This window comes from Aquila chrysaetos, chromosome 10 (genome assembly GCF_900496995.4).
Source record: "Aquila chrysaetos chrysaetos chromosome 10, bAquChr1.4, whole genome shotgun sequence".
Lineage (NCBI taxonomy): Eukaryota > Metazoa > Chordata > Aves > Accipitriformes > Accipitridae > Aquila > Aquila chrysaetos.
In genome coordinates, this window is record NC_044013.1 from 101,828 (window position 1) to 123,311 (window position 21,484).

General features: G+C 40.0%; 1 protein-coding gene across 1 annotated transcript; it reads left to right on the forward strand.

The window, feature by feature from the left end:
• The first annotated feature begins 550 nt into the window (after positions 1-550).
• On the forward strand, positions 551-21,354 carry HPS3 (HPS3 biogenesis of lysosomal organelles complex 2 subunit 1). The gene is made up of 17 exons (XM_030029469.2): positions 551-993; positions 1,853-2,347; positions 3,666-3,855; positions 5,938-6,023; positions 7,217-7,409; positions 7,690-7,771; positions 9,713-9,867; positions 11,310-11,418; positions 11,629-11,810; positions 12,148-12,325; positions 12,956-13,186; positions 14,929-15,114; positions 16,285-16,473; positions 17,014-17,121; positions 17,485-17,691; positions 19,037-19,127; positions 20,282-21,354. Exons 1-17 carry the CDS (start codon positions 771-773, stop codon positions 20,407-20,409), a joined length of 3,033 nt encoding a protein of 1,010 aa, XP_029885329.1. The 5' UTR covers positions 551-770; the 3' UTR covers positions 20,410-21,354.
• Positions 21,355-21,484: the final 130 nt, after the last annotated feature.

Below are 21,484 nucleotides of genomic sequence, written 5' to 3' on the forward strand. Positions count from 1 at the left end.
GAACAGAACTAGCACTTATTATCAGATTACTTGCTAACAACATAAAACTTGCTACTTGAAAAAAAAAAAAAAGAGGGGGGGTGACATTATGCAGAGGAAAAAGCAAAATTTTCCAACCAGCACACCCCCCTGCATTTGAATCAGATAAAAGGAAAATAAAAGAGCAGATCTGTTAGCTACTTTAAAAGAGCACTGTAATTTTTTACATTCCTACCTTGGCCCATTAAAAAAACAATGTCCTTTAACAGTAAGTTCTGATGAATATAGCTTTATAGACACTTGGAAGCAGTTAAATTGTAGGACACTCAGCTCGGGTAAAAACTGCTGACCCGCTACCTTAAATTGTTTTAGTCCTGAATCCTGGTAAAGGAGAAAAAGCTTTAGTGTTTTGTTTTGGTTTTTTCCAGGTTTGGTTTTGGTTTTTTCCTTCCCCACGCGTTCTACAAAACCGGAGAGAGAGAAAGGGCTACATGTGCTAACGATAGCCAGAAGCTAATTATTTTCAGAAGTCCTTGTGACCAGTAGCTGTGGAGAATGCAGTTGACGGAGTTCTGAAGAAAGACTTGGTGCATTTCGAACCCAAACCGCCTTCCTTTTTGCCTCCGGGAGGCCGCAGCCTGGCGCGCCGCCGCCATTCCTGCTGTTGGTGCTCCTCCTGCTGCTGCTGGCGCCGGCCCTGAGCCGCCCCGCGGAAGTGGCGGTGGGGGAGCGCGGCCCCCGGAGGCCGGCGGGCGCTCTTTGCGCGGCCGTGGCGGAGGTCTTCGGGGACCATGGTGCAGCTTTACAACTTGCACCCCTTCGGGTCGCAGCGGGTGGTGCCCTGCAAGCAAGAGCCGGCGCATTTCTGCTGCGGCCGCGATGTGCTGTTCGTGGCCAGCGCGGCGGCCAGCTGCGGGGTCGAAGTGTTCGCGGTGCGCGACCGGGGCCGCTGCGAGCCCCTGGGCTCCTTCGCCACGCTGGGTCCCGTGCTGCGCATGGCGCACAGCCAGGCAGGTCAGTCTCGTTCGCCGCTGGGCCCGGGAGCGCCGGCTCGCGTGCGGGGAGAGGCCTGCGGGCCCCCACCGCTCTGCGCCGGGGCGGGGTGGGGGACAGGACGCCGGGCCGAGGCGCTCGGGCCGGGCCGGGCCGGGCCGGGCCGGGCCGGGGAGGGCGTTGGGCCAGCGGAGGCGGCCAGGCTCCGCTGGGCGGGCCTGGCGCTCCCTGCCCGCGACTGCCTGGCGCTGAGGGCGGGCCCGGGCGTTCCTCGCCGGAGCGGGCTGGCTGCCGCGGGCCGGGTCGGGGAGCGGCGGGCCGTGAGGCACGGCCTGGTCCGAGAGCCGCGCGGGCGGCTGGAAGCGCCGTGGCCGGTGGGGAGTGCATGGCCGGCGTGTTGCTGCTTCTGCCGCCTTTCTCCGCCCCGCCTGTGCTCCTGTCTTTTTTTTTTTTTTTTTTTTTGGCTTCGGAGCACGGGGCGGGTGGTTTCCCCAGCCGATCCCAGAGCTCTTCCTGAGTCTTTCCCTGGTCTTCAGAGATCAAAACATTTTCTCGTTAATGGATATTCTCGGGGGGGGGGGGGGGACGACGACGACACCTTGTCTGCAGTCGCAGCTCATAAAGCAGATTCGCTTAGGAGTTAGTCTGGACCTAGACCTAGAAGTCCTTTGTTTTAATGGTATGGGAAGTGTGTTCCACCCAGCAAAGGAACTTGCGCTTTGGATTTCATTAGAGAAAAATTGCTGAAAACCGTTTGGGGGAATTATTTGTAGGAGTCGAGAATTTAGGATGATCTTTGTAATGTACTACAGCAGGTAAAGAGCTCAAAAACTGTCATCTATTCTTTAATGATATATCAGGACCACTGCTTTCTTTTAAGGAGACTATCTGGTGACAATTGAAGAAAAAAGCAAAGCAACTTTCCTAAGAGCGTATATGAACTGGAGATGCATGTCTGCAGGGAGTTCTCGTGTTTGTGTTCGTATGGTTGGTCACAAGATGGAAGAGTCATACAGTGAAACCTTAAAAGAACAGATGTCAATTGTGGAAATGCCACTTTCGGATCCTCCACTGTGCATTTCATGTTGTCCTGTAAATGGAGATCTTCTTGTGGGCTGCAAAAATAAACTAGTCATGTTCTGCTTGAAATATCTGGTCATAAACCAGAATTTGACTGTGTTAGACTTTGAACGCTCCTTAATTTTACACATTGATAACCTCATTCCTGCTGAAGTTGCATTTTGTGCCAGACATATAGCCATAACAACAGAGCTGGATGTTCTGATCCTGAAACTGGAAGTGGTCCAGCAAAGTGCAGACAGGACAGAGCAATGTGCACATAGAGTTAGTACACTAGAAAAGCCTGTGGATGGAGGTAAGTACAGAAATTAAATTTTTTTTATTTCCAAGAATCTGCTGACTGATTCCTGTTATTCTCGAATTAGGCTCAAACAAAATCATTGCCCTTCAGTAAATGTTTCCCAATCATGTTAGGACTGTCAGCTGAATATTCGAGTGCATGAAAAGTTGTACCACCTGCAGTTGGAGGTGACACTTAAAACAAATAATGCCATCGTTCTGCAGACACTTTCAGGATAGTGCAACCTCTAAAGACATAGATTCAGGTCCTTGTTTTGGGGTGCCAGCATGGGCCAAATCGAAGTGGTAGTAGTTCAGTGTGCTGTGTTCAGAAATACTATTCTATCAGTGTCACTGCCCAAATAACTGTGTCTCTTCTAGGGGACAAGTGGGAGGCCAAATGGAAGAAGCATCTCATGAACCTTGAAATGGACCATGCATATTGGCTTACACATTTAAGAATGCTTCTGTGGCAATGTGTATGGTCTTTTGTAACTCTTAGTTGGCTCAGAACCTGCGTAAACAAGGTGTCAGCAAGTTCTCCTTTTTCAGTCCTTCAGTCCCCCCTTATTCAGGGGCTTGCCTTAGAATCCCAGAAATAGATGTACTCAGTAGGTTTCGTTCCTGTGTATTGCAAGAAATTGATCCATATGTAATCAATTCCCACCTTTCCAAAAGTGTCAGATGAACACCAACAAACCTTAGGAAGATGCTTCATTTGTATTTGAAGAAACTTAAAACAGAAAAGGATGGTCTTTCAGAAATGGAAACTCCACCTAGAAGAAATTGAAAGGTATATAAGACTAGTCAGATAGGAAGAATATAAACTGGAAGGTTTGTCACTGAGTGAAGATGGATCTTAACTCAGATAATGGCATCCTTCCCCTAGTTGTTTTTATTACTAAAAACTAAACAGAAAAGTTCAAATTACTTTCTGAGTGCTGTTAGGATTTGCTTTCCAGAACTTAAGTGAGTTTAAGATAACACAACTTTCTATCATAGCTGCCTTTTCCTTCTTAAAACCTCTCCAGCCAAATGACAACATTTTTTGACAGCCAGCCATTTGCAGCACAGGTTGCCTTGGACTGGCCTTATAATGAACAGTTTAGCTGTTCTTTCAGAAGTCTTGACTCTTAGGTATTCAGACTGTTGAGGCTTAAATGAAGGATTGTTCTCGTCTTCTAGCATAGCTGTTTTCAAAATCTCATGGTTTGAGGAAGCCAATGCTAGCTAAGTAGCTGTAATTGGAGTATTTAATTGATACTCTGTCATATCATTTTCTTACTGCTAAATGGAATGGTTTGAACAATTAATATGGCATTTTCACTGTTAAGGTGTAAAAAAAGATGAAGGCCCTTCAACACATACTTTACAGCTTGAGTTAGATGAGTTCATCGTATGTCAGAAGCCAGTGGAACTGCTTGGGGAAGAAAGTAAGCTATGTGAGATACCCATCACACTGGAATCCACAGAGTTACCTACAGAAGACACAAAGCGCTTCCAAGTGCGGTATCTGCTTTTCAGGTATTACAGATGCATTTTCCCCTTTATGGGTTAATTTACTACACATAATGAGCTGTGGCTCACATCTCGTTGAAACAAAAATCCACCTTGATATTTTGACTTCTGGGGTTTTTATAAGGGTTTTTTGTTTGGTTTTTTTTTTTGCACTGAGGAAACAATGTGATACCAAAGAAAGTCCATTTTTTAATAGAACAGAATATTTCTATTTTGTTGCAATTGGAAGGGACCTGCAATGATTGTCTAGTCCAGCTGCCTGACCACTTCAGGGCTGACCCAATGTTAAAGCATATTATTAAGGGCATTGTCCAAATGCCTCTTAAACACTGACAGGCTTGGGGCGTTGACCACCTCTCTAGGAAGCCTGTTCCAGGGTTTGACCACCCTCTTGGTAAAGAAAAGTTTCCTGATGTCAAGTCTGAACCTGTCCTGATGAGCCTCCTATTGAGCCTGCTGCTGACCAGCACCCCCAGGTCCTTTTCTGCAGGGCTGCTCTCCAGCAACTCCTCTCCCAGTTTATACTTGTGCCTGGCATTACTGCGTCCTAGGTGCAGAATCTGGCACTTGGATTTGTTCCATTTCATGCCGTTGGTGATTGTCCAACGCTCCAGTCTATCTAGATCCCTCTGCAAAGCCTCTTGTCCCTCAAGAGAGTCAACAGCACCTCCCAGTTTGGTATTGTCAGTGAAGTTGCTAATGGTGCATTCAACCCCTGCATCCAGATGATTGATCAAAATATTGACCAGCACTGGCCCCAGGATTGAACCCTGAGGAACACTGCTGGTGACCAGTCACCAGCCAGATGTAGCCCCATTCACTACAACACTGTGAGCTCTGCTGTCCAGCCAGTTCTTAACTCAGCACACCGTGAACCTGCTCATCTCAGTTGGACAACTTTTGGCCTTGCAAATCCTAAGTTTCATTTTATCTGGGGAATGTGACTTGTTGTTATAATTGAAATAGAATAGAACTTCGGTGAGTTTGCAGATCTAGTGATGTTTAACGTCTGCTTTCATCATACATCCTTGTACGCTGTGAAGACCATGCATGGCAGCTTCTCTTGTGATGTATCAGAAGGAATGGTCCTTTCTCAAGGAATACAGAATGAGAAAATCATTTATGTTGGAAGGGACCTTGTGAGACCATGTAGTCCCATACCCCACCCCCTCTCTTCTCAAGCACGGTCAGCTAGAACAGGTTTTCCAGGACCCTGTCTAGTCAGGTTTTGAGTATCTCCACAGATGGAGACTCCACAGCATCTCTGGGCAACCTGTTCCAGTCTCTGACCACCCACAGTTTTTATACTTTTATGTGGAACTGGCAAAACCAAGTTTTACATACCTTATTCCGAAGTGGCTTGTGTCAAATCTTGTTACTGTTTAGAGAAGCCTATTTTAAAGGATTACACGCGAGACTGATCAGCAGTCCTGTCTGTGTGACCGTAATCAAGGTACTGCCTTCTGTTTATTCTGCAGCTTTCATCAGATCCAGCTGAAGTGATACTGATTTGAGTACCTCTAAAAAAACCTGCATTCTCCCTTTCTCCAACTAGCAAAGGGGGTTTAGCAAGTATCTTAAGCACTAAGAAACTATACTTTTTATTTTGTTAGTGATCAAAGCCATTCAACTTTTATCCAAAACGGAGGAAGAATTGATGTTACAGTCCAGTAGTAAATTCCAAAGCAAAGCAGGAAAAAGGATGACACATACTAGGGAAGAAAAGTAGGAGTGGAGATGGCACCCTGTTACATATAGCTCAGCTGAATAAAAAGAGAGGAAAATAAAAGGTTAAATTGAGGTTCAAACCAATTGCAACATGTCTTCCAGTGATCCCAAACTTTGACACAAGTCTTGTAGACAAGCAAAGAAAGAGGATTTTGTTTGCAAGAATAGTTGTTTCTAGCTGTGCCACGTGTTTCTTGGCATTGATTGCCGTGCGAATTACATTAGTAGTAGAAGTGCACATTGTTGTTGAGTATTAAAACGTCAGTTATGCCTGTTATAGCTAGTGCTGTTTACTTGTCCAAAGTAGCTCATAATAATTTCTCACTAAGGTTCTGTGTTGTTTTGGATTTTTTTCTCTAGGCGTTTTACACCAGACCAGTCGCCTTTTGGGTTTTGTGAGGAGACAAAGTTGCACTCTGTTCAACTGCTTCCTGTATACCAGACAGGTATATGGATATGCTTGGATGCATTATGGCCTGTGTCACAGGAGACCTGGGAAAGGAAGGAGCTTCTTTGTATATTCTGTTTTGTACACTGTTTCTGTATGATTTGTTTTTAAATTAAGGTCTTTCCTCCCTTTTCAATGATTTAAACTGAGCTTCTATTGACAAAAAAGTCTTCTAAGTTTCTCTAAGTTCTGCATAAACCTTGAACTAAAATATCAATTCACCACACCAAAAGAGGAAGGTTAAATCAGCTTTTATCAGTTCTCTACTGATTAATTTTACATCACAAAACAGTTACTCTTTACACTGCATTAATAAAATTATCCTCAGTGTTATAAGATACTAAGCTGCCTCTCATTAGTCAACAGTGGAAATCAGAGTAGTAAACCTTAATAATCATTAAGATACAGGTTACCTTTCTGCCAGGCTTTAATTAAAACTGCAAGGGATGAATGCCAATTTTAGGGGTTCTCTAATACACACTAGCTCAAGCCCCAACAGACCCATGGAAAAATTTAATGCTGTATGTTATCAATCAGCTTTACTGACTGCTCACCCAGTTTGTGGTTGTCTGTCTGCTAAGGAGCAAAGCCTCATTTAAGTTGCAGCTGACTTGAGAATAAGCTACTTGCCATTGTAAGTCCAGCTATCTTATGTTCTCTTGTGATTTACAGTCTTTGACAAGAGGGTCTGTAGAATCTGAACACAGCCTTTACATGCCAAAGTGGCTTTATAAATAAATTCTGCCATTCCCAGGCTTTCTTTCCTTTAAGTGAGGGCCTGTATTTTGGTGCACTGTAGCTGTAGCTCTGGATGAGCGTTCATCCCAGCTCACAAGTAGTTGTCTAAGATCGGGCTGATCGTTCAATTCATGGATGCTTAGTTGTGATGAATCTGCCAGGACTCTCAGATGCTGTTATATCTGTAGAATTTCTTCACTCGCTGGTACATCTGCACTTTTGTTAAAAATGCCTCCAAATATGATGACAGGACATATAAATTTTTGACCTGTGCACTGATCCAACCTGTACACTGATCTTAATATAATTCTTCTTCTCTTCACAAGCTACTAACAAAACCAGTCTGCAACCTGGGCAGGTTTGATAGTGTCTTTTAGGTATCAGGCTTGCATAGGAATTGCCAGGTTTTGATTTACGAGGTATATAAAATGCCTTTCTTATTGTTACATCTAGGAGGTTCTGTGACGGCTCATGAGGAAACTGAGAACAAGAAAGAACTACTGAGTCTCTTTTGCTTTTTCTCTTTACCTCATGTTGGATATCTCTACTCTGTTGGGAAGTTAGTAGAACTGATTTCTACTTACCAGTATTCAGAGAAGTCAGAGCAGGCAGTTCTCACTCCACAGTTCCTGCACGTCATTACAAGGTACTATGTTTATGATTTTGCTGGTAGTATTACTATGTTTCTCTATGCTGCTGCCTTCCACACACCCCCCCCCCTCCCCCCCCCCCCTCTGATATGTCCTTCATAGCCTCCTGGAACTCTCTGGGTAGGCTCATGTGATAGTGCAGCATGCCCTCCTGCTTAGACTTCAAGGCCCATTTCTACGAAGGAAAAAGATCTGATTCTCTGCAGTCTTGGCTACTTGATTTTTGCAAGTCTTTGGTTTTTTCCATCATCTTTTTGGTTTCTTCTTTCCCTCTAGTGAGAACCTGCAGTGTTTCACAGTGCGGTGCAGTGCAGCAGCAGCTCGTGATGAGGATCCATATATAGATACGACCGTGAAGGTGCACCTCTCGTTATCTTGCTAAAAGAATGGGGGTGGTAGTGTGGCACTTACTCTCCTTATGTTTCCTTCTGAAATCCTGTTAGTTTCTATTGGCTGAACCATTAGTATAACATCCAAAATTAGTATTTTACTTCAGTCTATGGCATATTGTATTTTAATGGTCTACAAATGTCTCAATGAAACAATCTATTACTGTGGTTTAAGATTCTAGACCATTAGTAGAATGTTTTCAAAAACATCAGAAGCTATAAAATAACTTACATTTTAAACTAAATTCCGCGCTTTCCTGTATAAATCTAAATGAAGGGTGCAGAGTTTTCCCTTATTGCAGCTGATGATGTTTGTGTCTCTCAGGTGTCCTTGAAAAAACAATTTTTGTAAAGGGACTGTAGACACTTGAGGAAGTCTGCTACCAGATACTTCATGCATGTTTTTTTAGGAGGGCGTTTGATCCTTGATGGTCTAGACTTTTCCCCTTCCTTAAATTGCTTACCAGTAAAAATCTATTGAATTGTAAAGTTTGGGATATACATTAATAAAAATACCAGGAAAGATAGACTGAAAGGTATTTTAAGTTAGCATTTAAGGATTTCTTTTGAGCATGTAGACAGCAGACATAAAGAAACCATAGGACAGTGGAAGTAGTATAAAATTTTCAAGAGCCAAACACGTATTCTCTGCTCTCTGTAGAGGTATTGAGATAAAGAATACAAACATGTGACACAGTCTCTCCTGTCCCTTCTCCAGTCTCAGCTTTCTGTGTTTTCACTGTGGGTTACATTCAGTCCATCACAATTCCTCCAGTCAGGCAACAGGCTGCCTCCTGCCTCAGCAGGAGGTTTGAGGAGGTGTGCCCACAATGGTAGTCTGCAGGCTGCAGTCCCTCACGGGTGTCCGTACTGCAGCTTGCCGTCCACAGGCAGCAGACCCACTCTGGCATGGGTCCTCCATGGGCTGCAGTCCCTCTGGGGCGTCCCTGCCCCGGTACGGGTCCTCCATGGGCCACGTTCACGCAGGGGTGTCCCTGCCCTGGTATGGGTCCTCCATGGGCCACGTTCACACAGGGGTGTCTCTGCCCCAGTGTGGAGCTTGAAGTGTGACGATGGTGATGGTTATTTATTATTATTGTTGTTGTTGTTGTTGTTGTTGTTGTTGTTATTATTATTCCTGCTGGTTTTTTTACATCAGTTTCAGAGCTGGCTGGTGCTGGTCCTGGCTCTGACTAGCCCAGGGCAGATTAAAGTCTCCTGGTCACCATTGCAGCCCTCTGCCTCTTTAAAGTTTGAGGTTTCTTCAAAAAGTTGAGTGTACATATGATGCTGTGTTGCCTTGCTTCACTCTGTATGCTAATTTGTAAATATGGTATTTTATCTTCTTGAAGCTGTAAATTTAGAATATTTCTGGGCAAATGAGGTTGAATTTTTCCATTTTTAGTCTAGTATAGATGATACAGTAAGTTTTACTTGAAAGGTGCATATTGAACAAATCAGGGATGTAATACTGGGTATGTAATGTACCAATAGGCAGGCAAATACTTCTATCTATAATTGCTTTTTATAAGCAACTGAAATCGAGACTTTTATAACCATGGCAGGCAATCCTCTACAACTTGGCCAAATTCAAACTATTTGGGATTGAGTTTTCCATGTTAGGCATCTCCCTCAGGCTCAGTTGTTTTGAGACACACATCTAAAACTGTGTAGTTGCTTTGAAGAGTGAAATGATTTTTTTTTTTACCCATTGTTATATAATTTATGTCATAGTTTTATGAGTATTTTTATTCTTGCTTAAGTGAAGCACTCAAAGTTAGGAAAGCCAGTGAATCTTTTTAGTGTCAGAACATTGGACAAAGGTTACCTTTTTTTCTTTTCTTTTTTTTTATTTAAAGACTCAAAGTACATACTAACTGAAATTACGAAACAATCACTTTCCTTTATAGGCTTGTCCACCTGTTGCATTGGATGTCTGCACATTAAGAATGCAGCTTTTTATAGGACCAAGAGCTATCTGTCATTTCAGAAACCATATAATTCTTTTGACTAAGGCAGACATGGAAGATATTACTGAAAGAAGAAAGCCTACAAGAAGGATGCTGTAAGGATTTGTGTCTTTTGGGGAGATGGTATTTATAGCTCTGTGTACAGTGCTGAATTTGTGGATGTTGGAGTTGAAGAGGGGTTCCTCTGTGGAAAAACTGTTTGGGAATAATTCCCTAGTTGGTGCATAAGAGCAGAAGTCAAGCATTTATTTTTTTTCAATTCTACTGTATTAACTGACATAGAAGAAAAGAGGGTAGGGTCACAAATGGTTGAAGTCAACAAAATTAAGTTACTCAAGATTGTAAAAAACTTAACTTTCTTAAGTAGTGTTAAAATTATGTTACTAAGAACGTATCTGCTGAGAAGAAAAAATATTTATCTTGAGAAACAAAAATAAGTAGGAGTACTGAAGCTAGAGGCTAAAAAAATGTGTTGTAGCACAAAATGAAAATGCCTTACATGTGGCTAAGGGTTCTTTCCAAGGAAAGTTGTGAACATCACTATAGTAATCCATGACAAAAGAAGGATCGGACTTTGGCCCAAGATGCTCTGTAGCATGTATGTAGCCAGAGGCATTTGTGACTTTTTATCTATTTCCGTGAGAACTGCTATTCCCATTCTTTTCTGAGGTCTTTTCACAAAACAGCTAAACAGCTATTCTAGAACAGCTATTCAGAAATCACATTATTAAAGTCAGTTCGAGTTCATTAACAAAAGTGGGACAGATATAGCTGATTGAAGAGTTATTTGAACCAGTATTTCTTAAAGCCGAGAACAGACATTATTCAGGAGAAGATGAGGATAAGCCCATCAAGGCAAATGGTAATGCAAAATACTGTAGTTTTCTATGCATAAAGTACAGTTTCTTCTGCCAATTTTATTGTTTCAAAGATTACAGTTGGCATTTGAGGAAGATATGCTTTTTGCCTTCTGTAAAGAATGTAAGTTGAATGAATGCTAGTCTTAACACCATCATTTGAGAATGAAGATGTAAATATCCCAGAACAGTTAAAACCAAAACTCCAAAAACCAGAACAAAAAGAGTCTGTGTTTTCCTACAGTGTTTTAACCTTTAGGGCATTACAGACCTAGCCAATATGTTACAGTAAAAGCATTCAAATTTTTTTTTACACCATGTCTTGGCAAAAACATTAATAGAGCTGCAGGGGCAAACGTGCAGTAAGTCCTTACAGAAAGTAAGTAAACATCTTAGCTAATTTGAATTACTTAACTTTAATGTAAGTATCTGATACTACCTGGTGTTAAACCCGGGAGAAGATGTAGTAGAGAGTTTTGATGATGTTAGTGGTGTATGAACATGCCTATCCCTGTTTTGTTATTAGCCATTATGACTTAAATTCACAGCTTACCTCTCAAGCATTTACTAGCCTGCAAACATACCTATTTATGCATTTGAATTATCAAGTGAGTGGGGTTTTTTTGGCTGCATAGTGTTTATTTGGACACTGACAGCTCAACTGTTTTTCTTTTCTCTAGTTCCAGAAAGGCTGACAGCATCAAATCCAGAACAAATTCTGAGTCAGAACCTGGTTGGAATTTATATATTATAAACACTGTTTCAACCATTCAGCTTTACAGAGAAATGGTATTGCCCAACTCCTGCTTTTGTTGTTTGGTGACTAAAAATAAGTGCTGTTATTTAATCTTTGATGCATGCCATTGCTGAATATAATGTAATGCATTTCTCATGAATAACCTATAATCCTATTTCAAGTGGTTGCTACCCTCTTTAGAACTGTTGCTGTATATTCTTAATTTTTGCCAGCAGCCTAAGAATATCCTGTGTCTGTTCTAGGTAGATTATAGTAGAACTTACGAAAATGTAAAAACTGAGAGTTGCATCCATCTTCTAAGTGAGGCTCACTTACTGGTCAGAGCAGCTATAATGGACCCTTGTTTCCTTACATCAGATGAGAAGGAAGAACTTCTAAGAGCATTCAGAGAAAGTTGTGCCTTCTTAGGAGACTGCTACAGCAGGTATGGTTTTAGATGCCAAAGTGATACAAGTGAGCTTTTGTTTCCAATAATGTAACCTTAAAATGAAAATCCATCATTCTTTGCTGTTTTACATTAGTATTGCATATATAATATAAATGTTTACATTCTATGAAAACAGCTTAATCTAGTCATCTCTTCAGTATTTGGTTGTCTTTATTGTCATTGAACAGAGAATACATTATGTTGAATATGAGCTATGTATTTGCAGATACTGGTGAGTCTGCAACTTTGTTTGATGTATTATTTTAGTTCTTACAAACAGTGATGGCAAAAGTGTTGCCCTTAGTTCTTTTTTTCCTTCCTCTGTTGCCTTCAGGTTTGACACAAAGGATTACCACCTTGCTTTGCCATACTACAGAATGTCAGGTTTATCCATGACTGAAGTTTTAAAGAGGCTAGTTTCAGAAGGTGATGAAATGCAGACATATGAGAGAGGATTTGTATTTTACTTAACTCACTCTCTTAATGAAGACTTAAATGAAGAATTAAGTAAGGTAGAAACAAGTTTTTTTTCTTAATCTATTGATTTAGTTCTGATTTTAGGAAGTGTGTATCACATTTTAATTAAATTCCCTTTGAAAATGCTGAGCTGCTGCTTTAGTTTTACAGTTGTTCTTTTTCACATGGTTTTTATTTTCCCTTTTTTTGTTGACAAAATAGCAAGCAGCACCTGTGATGCTTTGAGCTGTTTTCACGCAACATATTGTGAGTTTGGCTATCATGATGCACGTTGCTAATGATCTGGTTCTTACTTGCACACAGAGACACTTGTGCTTTAGGAAAGCTCTGCCTCAAATTTCTTTCATCTCCCATTTCTGTAACAAAACAAACTGTTTCTCTGAACATTACAAAATTGCACAGGTTGGTAAAACCAATTCACTGTGGTGGTGGATGTTCTCTAGCACCCCAGAATATGAGTTGAATCACTGCTGGTTATAGATCCTTTACTTTTACCTGTAGGGAGGAAAGAGGCAGGAAAGGCACTGTGATTCGAAAGCTAAGATGTACTTGTCTGTTTTATGAAAAAAAAACCAAAACAAAACAAAACTGCAATACTTTCATATGCCATAGAAGACTGTATATCTGGAAAAGTCTAAACTGTCAAATGGCTTTTATTTCAATAGGAATCAGCAAATAAAGTTCTCCAGATATTCTATCTTGCTGACCCTGTGCAGCTGCCTCATATCCTCTGCAGCCCCTGCATGAGAAACGTATGTCCTGTGACAGCTGTGAAGTATCTTCAGAAAGCAGAAAAGATTATGCCATCAGTGGTCCTGACACTTACTAAGGCTTTCATGGCTCTGAAAATGGGAGACTTGACATTGTATGAACATGAGATGGACTCCTATAAGGAGGTAAAGTATGCTGAAAGCATGAGCTATTCATGCTTCGCAAAGCCCAAGTGAATAGGTTTGGCCTGTAGTTGTATTTTACAGTAAAAGAAACTTTTACTCCTTTTTCTCCTGATATACTGTGTAGGCTCCACTGAACGTGCGGAATAACAGTAGTATCAAGGGTTGGCGTGTACTGGGACTGTACTGTTTACCCTGCAGGTTAGGGTAGTCTTATCTTGGCAAAGCCTTACCAAATAAGCAAAAGTTTTGAAGCTGTTAATTTTTGATAAATTAAATGCTGTTTACTGGGGTGTAACAAGCTCTGCAGAGCCAGTGCTCTTCAGCAGTATGGCAGGGTTGTAATAGTAGCTTTTTCACACACCTCCACCTGTAATTAATATGTGATGTGCCCATGAAAACACCATCTGTATGCAAACAGCCCTTATAAAACTGCTGTTGAAGCAGAATATCCATGGTGCACACAAACTGAAGTTTCTGTGTACAATTTCCCATCTTTCTTATGTAGAATCAAAGCACTTAACCTTCATTAAGATCAGATCAGAACCTACTTCAGTGCTATCAAAGTAAGAATTCCACATCAGTGGGGGAAAAATGTTAGTGAAACAGTCTCTGCCATAGATGTTCACATGTGGTTTTAGATTGAGACCAGTCTGTAAATTACTTCTTGTTAAGGTTAATCAGGACTGTTGAATATTCAGAGGTGACAGAGCTCGAGATACAGACTTTTTCTGAGAGTGAGATTTTGGAGGTCTAAAAACTTTTAAATAAACTGATAGCTGTTCCGAAGTTGGATATCATGCTTTGGTAGGAGAAGTCCTGGAGAGCTTTCAAAGTTTGCAGGTTTTGAATTGCAAGGTAGGAACTGTGGAGAGCTGTTTCAACAATGATATTCAGCACCACCTGCTTTCTAACCACTTGCAGCGTGATCGAGTGAAATTGTCATGTTGTGAGCAAACATACACATTCTACTGCGTGGATGTTATTTAAAGAATAAGGTGGCTGGGGTTTGGGTGTTGAGTTTTGGGGTTGTTTTTTTTCCTTTTTAATCTGACCTATTAAAAAAATGTTCTATTGCACCTCACCTTTAAAAAGCATTTTGTTGCAACGTAGAAAAAATAACACTTTCAGAAAGATAAAGAAAGGAAAGACAGTTTGTATGCATAGTGGGGTGGAATCTGAATTTTCCTCTTAGGTCTGCCTTATATTACCTGTGTAATTCATTTAATCTGCTTAGGAATCATTTCCCCACTGTCTTTACAGTGGAAATAGTACCTTGTCATGCTTACCTTCAAAAGCACTCAGATATCCAGAAACAACTTACTGTTACACATAGTGCAGCAGATTTTGATCATTGTTTCAGGGGTATTTTCAAAATAAAAATCATACTTTAGCAAAGTAGTCTATTGAAATTTCAGCCAGTGATTTTTCAAAACGCCATGTGTATTGCATGTCTTGGATTTCATAGTGAAATCTACCTTTGTTATGTGCACAGTAACTCCTGATTTCAGCAGCATGTTACTTTCAGTGTTCAGGCAAATGGCCTACTGCTCAGGAGTCAGTGCTCCAGCACACCATTTGGAGCTCAGTCTCCGGGGAGCTATTCTATAAATTGTAGAAAGAATTTATTTCCTTCCCTTGACTCTTCGTCATTTCATCAGTCTAAACTTTGCTGCCTGAGGAAATACTGAGTTTGCTGAGTTGAATTGTATGTGGGTTGAATTCTTTACCTGATTTATTTGTAGACAATACTGGCCTGTGGCTTCATTGGACAACCAAAACTCTTGAGACAGCGTAAGGAAGGAATGGTTCTGCCAACTGAGTTTGCTGTTTACCTGAAGGAGATGCAGCCTGGTTTACTGGTGGCTGCCACTGTGGCTTTACATGAGAACAGTAAAATTGAACTGGAAGAAGCAGATACGTTTTTCAAGGTTGGCATGTGATCATTTTTTGCTTCTATTTTTCTCATGGTGATGTTGTTATGGGTAAGCAAGGCAGCCTCATTTGCTCCTTCACTCACATTTCAGTATTTCTTCAGAAAGAGGAAGATGAGGGTTGGATATATTCCAGTCATGATAGATGACTACAGAGTCAGAAACTGGACCTTCTGGAAAGAAATACTGGTTAAATCAAGCAAAAAAAAAAAAATCCATTAAGTTCTTTGTTTTAACCCTGTCATTTGAATGGAGAATACCCTGATCTCAGGGATCTTTCAATGGCTTCCTAAGGCTACTGAAATTTAACAGAATTTAGATAAATCACTTCCATAAGCTCCTTCTGAAGAACTCATTAGGGTTGAAACGTAATTCTAAAGAATCAGACTTAAATATGAAGGTATATAATGTTCTGATATTCTGTATAAATTCCTGAAAGAAGAGTGGGTCTCTGCAGTTCATGAAAAGAAAGATAAATAGAATAGTTTTTCTGGTGTCACCGAAATTTTCTTTATTTAGATTGGGAATAGACAAACCTTTTTTCTTTTCTCTACAATGAATAACATTGGATTGAGACCATATATTCTTCAATGTAGGTATGTTGCAGTCTCATGTCTGTTACTGTGAAAGACCTGTACCAGAAATACCAAGTCATGAAACTCAAATTAGAATAAGTGTTGTTGTTTAAAGCCAGTTGGAAACCAAGTAAAAGTCCTTTTCACTGACACACCAGACCTTAAAGCATCTTGCTTGTGGTCCTACCATTATACCTAACTGAGCTACACAGCATCTCTTATCATGGCCTTTAGATTCTTTCGAAGATCTCTGCCTGGCTATTGACATATATAAAAATCCTCCAAATTAGCAGTCTGTAAATACTTGCTGTCAGTGTGCTGACATCTCTGGCAGTGGAGTATATCTTGAAGAAGAAATCAAATCTATTGTTTAGAATTGATTACCAGAAAATCATTCCATGAACTTTTTACTTTGCCTAGCACTGCATCATGTAGAATCACACCCATTAGAAATACATCAAGACAAAAAAGGAACCAATATTCTGCTTCAAGTAAAAGTGAAAAACTGTTTCTCCTGTCTCTTCTAACTTCTGCCACTAGTAAGTACCATAGTCTCTGCTAACTTGCTGTCTTCTAATGTTTTTGTTCTTAGCTGTTGTGTAGTAACAGTGAAAACACTATTCCTCAGCTCTTGGTGGATTTCTGGGAAGCTCTTCTTGTAGTGTGCTCTCAGGAAGAAGTACTTCAGGAGCTTTTATTGAGGGTTACTTCTCAGTATGTTTGGAGAATATCAAAGCAGCAGCTTCCTGAGACTAAGCCACTGAAAACAGCAGAGGATCTGGTAAGTATACCACTCAGAGGAATTTTTATGACTGCATTGTCCCTCCAAAATCTATCCAAATACTATCCTTAATATTTTAATTCTGGACAGTTTTTCTCTTAAAAGAAGCAAGACTGAAAGCAAATAAGGTAGCGTGCAGTTACCAAATAGGTATTTCTGGTTCTGGCCAGTCCTACTCTTTGGGGACATTTGCAAATATAATTCCAACAGGAATCTCAGCTCTGGATAGAAATAAGGGCTAAAATGAAACAATGAGAGTTTGTCAGGTGGAGTGTTTGCAATTTTACAAAGCTGACTAAATGAGAAAAATGTGTGAATGATGAATTTTAAAGGATTCTGAATGGGAAATCTGAAATAGAGAATTAAATAGAAGTTTCCAGTTTATTTGTTACTAAATTGTATGAACCAGAAGAAAGAGCAGCTGCTATTTTAAATTAGGCTATTTGAGAGTAAAATTTTCTTCACTTTTGGTGGGTTTCACATAGAACTGTCACTAACAGAAATATTCCTTTTATTGCAACTTGATTCTTTCTTGTATAGATAAACTCATGTAATCATTTTGGGTTGATTTTCCCATGGGTAACTTCCATAATGTCAGCGGGATCTCCATCTGATAAAGATTACGGTGACGATATCTCAAAACTACAGGTATGAAACCCTTAAATCTTACTGTTTACAGCTTGGATCTATTCTGCAAATGTTCTTGTATGTGTGAACAACTTTCTCTAGCAGACTACTCTCCTCCTTCCCCCCCAGGTTAACCAAGTTTAACTAAAAGGCCCATTGAAATAATGGAAGAAAAAAGTACTGAAAGAGATCTGTCATAACAATGATATTTACATTTGCAGTCCACTCTAAACTTGCTTTCTCAGTTTTCAGTAACATTTATTAAAGAAAGTATTATTTCAAAATCATTCCAATAAGTAAGGGCTTCTGTTCTAAGGTTATGGCTAGCATTTTTTTGCAAAGTTTGTCTTAAATCCAAACAATACTTTTTCTTCTTATCTTCAGTCTCTTTTATGTAGTCAGTCAATCAATATAGCTTCAGCTCTGCCTGTTTTGGAGCCTCTGACAGAGGCTGGCAATGTCGGCCTCACCATCCATGTTCTCTGCAATACCCGCCTAGGCAAGTATGAGGAAGCCATTGACCAGCTTCTCAAAAGGTGTCCTGATGCAGCTGTATTATACGCTCAGCATGAGCTGAAAGATGACAATCGGGTGAGCTACTTATGTTGAAGTTGTTCAGTACTTTTTGTTTTGTTTTTTTTTCTACTAAAATGCTATTGTGTACAGGCGGACTCTGGACGGATCAGGTAGCCCAGCTTTCAGACAACATAAATTGCTTAGCATGCTTTGAACCTCTTGCTTGGCATTTAAATTCGATAACTCAGTTCCCACTAATTTTAAGGGAATATTTTTTCCACCAGTTTCTTCTGTGACTTCCTGTATGTATTCTAGTAAATTTAAAGCATAGTCTTTTCAGATGGCAAAGTGCCTCAGAAAAGGAAGAGTAATATGTTCTTTTTCCACTGTAAATGAAAAACTACCTGGTTTCTCACTAATCAGTGTTCTAAGTTGTTTGACAGTGTTGTGTAATGTGAAGTTTTAGTAATAAGCTAACTGGTAAGAGAACATGGTCCTTAAAATAAAATCACACTTAAATATATTCTTCCTGTGTTCTAGTGACATCTTCTGACCTTACAACATCAGAATGGTACTAGTGCACTAATGGAAAGATTACGTTCTTTATGTCCCATTTTCCCCTTAGGCCTCTATACAGTTTTAATTTTGGAACTGATTTTATTCCAGTGTTCCAGGAGTACAGGAGTTTACTTCCATTGCCCAGCAAAGCCACTCAAATAATTTTACACAGTTTTGCTGGCCAGAGTCAGCAAAGGTGATCCTCTACCAGATGGACATACTAGAACTCTGTTCAAAACGAGATTTGTGCTTTTTATTTAGATCTGAAAATAGTTTTGTTGATTGTTACCGCATTAGTTATAGAGTTGAATGTGAGGTTGCAGTACTGAATCTGAACACAGGTGGAAGGAAAGTTACCATGTTTAAAAAAGAAGGAAAGAAATCCCTTCCCCTTTCTCCATTCTTATCAACAAAATTATAGACAAAACATAATTCACTACTACAGCTGTTGGAAGTAGACAGATTAGGTCAGGAGACAGAGCAGTGTTCTTATAGTAATGCTATTCACCACTTTGCATGGAAGCTGTTTGGAGGGAAAAAACCCTTAATTTTCTGACTGCATCAGTCTTGCTAATTATGTGATTTTTTTTTTTTCTCTTACAAACTTTTATCTATAGAGGCACTAGGGTGCCCTGTGTAAAAATTTTCAAGTAGAAAAAGGTCGCACTGAAAATTGAAAAATACAACACGTGCAAAACCACTGCATTTCAAAGCATTATATAAATAAATGACTGAGTTCATCATAACTTACCTGTATTCGTACACCTCTGACCTTAGTTTGGTGTATTTTTAGCAGCTCTTTCATATTCTTAATTGCAGTACTTGTTAATTTATACTTTTGCTGTGGGTTTCTGTGGATTAGGCGGTGTGGTGGAACAAGCTGCTTCCTGAACTTTGCAAGAGAACCAGACTTACTGGAAATGACTGCCCTGGTCTTATTTCATCGCTGAAAGGTAAATTAATTGATTGCAACTCAACTCCAGAAGCCTTTGCACGTCATCTGACATCATTCTACATACTGTTCAGACTAAGGACAACTGATGTGATAACTTTTTCTACAGTTAAAACTAATACAGCTCAGCAGGCTTTTTAGTCATTAGCACAGGATTCTGCACCGTACAGTGTGTTGCCTCATATAAAAATCATGGCATTCATTTTGTACTGAAAATAGTTAAATGGTTGGAATCATACTGTTTGTTTCTATATAGGTCAAGAATAGACACCATTAAAAAAGCTTACTAAATAGAACTAATAGATAGTAATAGGGTTTTTTTTCTAGGCTAAGTGACTGTATGGTTCTAAGCAATGACAGCTAACAGGCTACTATTGATAACCCAGTGGGTGTTTAAGTGTGTATTGATGATTAGGTCATAGACTGAAAAAACACAGTGTGTTAGTACTAGAAGTAGAGAAACCCGTCCTGGTAGTTGATGTAGTCCTATTGTTGCATGTTTGCAGGAAGTCAATAATATTGTGTATAGCTGAGGGGCCAGTGTGTTTGTTTTGACAGAATAAGAAGATTTAATAAAGTATGTATATTTTTTTAAAAGTGCCAATGTAACTAACGCCTGAGGGCAGAACAGCAGCATCATGGGGTTGCATTGTGCAGTACAGGTTGCCATGCTCTATCATAAAGTTTTAGTTTCTAGTGCTAGCAGTTTTTCTTTTGAAGCATTGTTTTCACGTAGTAACTGTGCTGTAATCACTTAAGAACATAATGTTAAACAGCTTGGTCTGAGAAGCTGCTTGCATAACATCCCATTTTACAGATAGTGCTGAGCTAGGGTACTGGTATAGATTTTTAGGGCTTCCTTTGCATTCGATACAAAATGTGTGAAGTACTAGATCAGAATTCCATAAGCATTAGTGCCACAGGTAGACCTGATGAGTCAAGATAGAGGTATGGTTTTAATCTAAGATATAATTTCAGTTTACTTTTGAGATTTCCTATAGTTGTATTTGCTTCCAAATGGGTGTGTCTTAAATTTCATTCCTCTTGCAGTATAATTTGATGACTTCAATTAGTAATTACATTGTTAATGTTTTTTTATTTCTTTGTTCTAAAACCAAAATACCTAAACAAGATTTTCTCCCCTGCTCTGAGCAGAAACTTTATCAGTTGTTGCAATGGAACTGGAACTAAGGGATTTCCTCAGTCTTCTACCGGAGGATGGAACTGCAGCATTTTTCCTGCCACATCTTCTTCACTGCAGCCAGAGGAAGCTGCTGACCTAAAACAATGAAAGTCTACTATGTGCTCAAATACAAAGAATGTGCTGGAATAAAAAAGTAAATGAAACAACCAGTAGAACTACGTATAAGGTACTGTGGGACTCCCCTCACATAAATCACCTTATTTCTCAGTTGAAACCTTATGACAACTATTGAATGACAGCTATTGTCTGAGGCAAAGCATCTGTTTGAAGCTAATACTATTACACTCTGACAAAGGTCAGCAAACCAGAATTCCTGCCAGGTAGAACTGAATGGTGGTTGGACAGGTAAAAACATAGCTATTCAACTGTTAGGCAGAATCACTCATCTTCTCAGTGAGGGTGAACTTAGGGCCAAAACAGCTAGAAAATACAGACTACATTACAATTGGACATACAATGTTCACTGAAAGTAAAGCAGGGAGCGGGTCTTAATTCTGTGTGTGTTAGTTGGATCACTGACCTAGGGAGGAGTTTAAGTTCAGGCATGTGTCTAACTGTATGCGTAAAAGTAAGTGCCTTACTCTTCTGAGTGGAGTTGAGCCCCACTTACTTCATTTTGCAACATAGACAGTCCCTTGAATTCCAGCTAGCAAAACCAGTCAGCTGCTCTGTCATCTTAATTAAATATCCATGCAAGTGTAACACTGAAAGTGTTTTCACTTAGCAATTCACAAAAAAAAGCCATAATCAAAGAGAAATGGAAATGTTCCTAAGGGGAGTGGAAGATATGGACTGCCACTTGCTTGCTGGTTTTGGTTTTTTTCTTCTCTTGTTGTACTTGGTTAGTAGACAAGTATTTGAAGTATTGCTAGGCCGAAAATTCTTATTTCTTCTAGGATTTTGGTAAGCGTTTCAGGTACTTGTGCATGTATGTACTGATGCTTGTCTTTCTTCTGGGCAGAAAACATCCTGTTTCTTCAGCTGGAATTCAGTCATAATAAACTGTCACAATGTTTATGACTTACTTTCTTATGAATGCAGTTTGGTTTTTTTGAGAATCTACAACAAATAAAACAATGACTCCATGATCCCATAACCATCTAAAGGCCTAATTAGCTGACATTGACTTTATTAAATCCATTTTCACTGAAGCT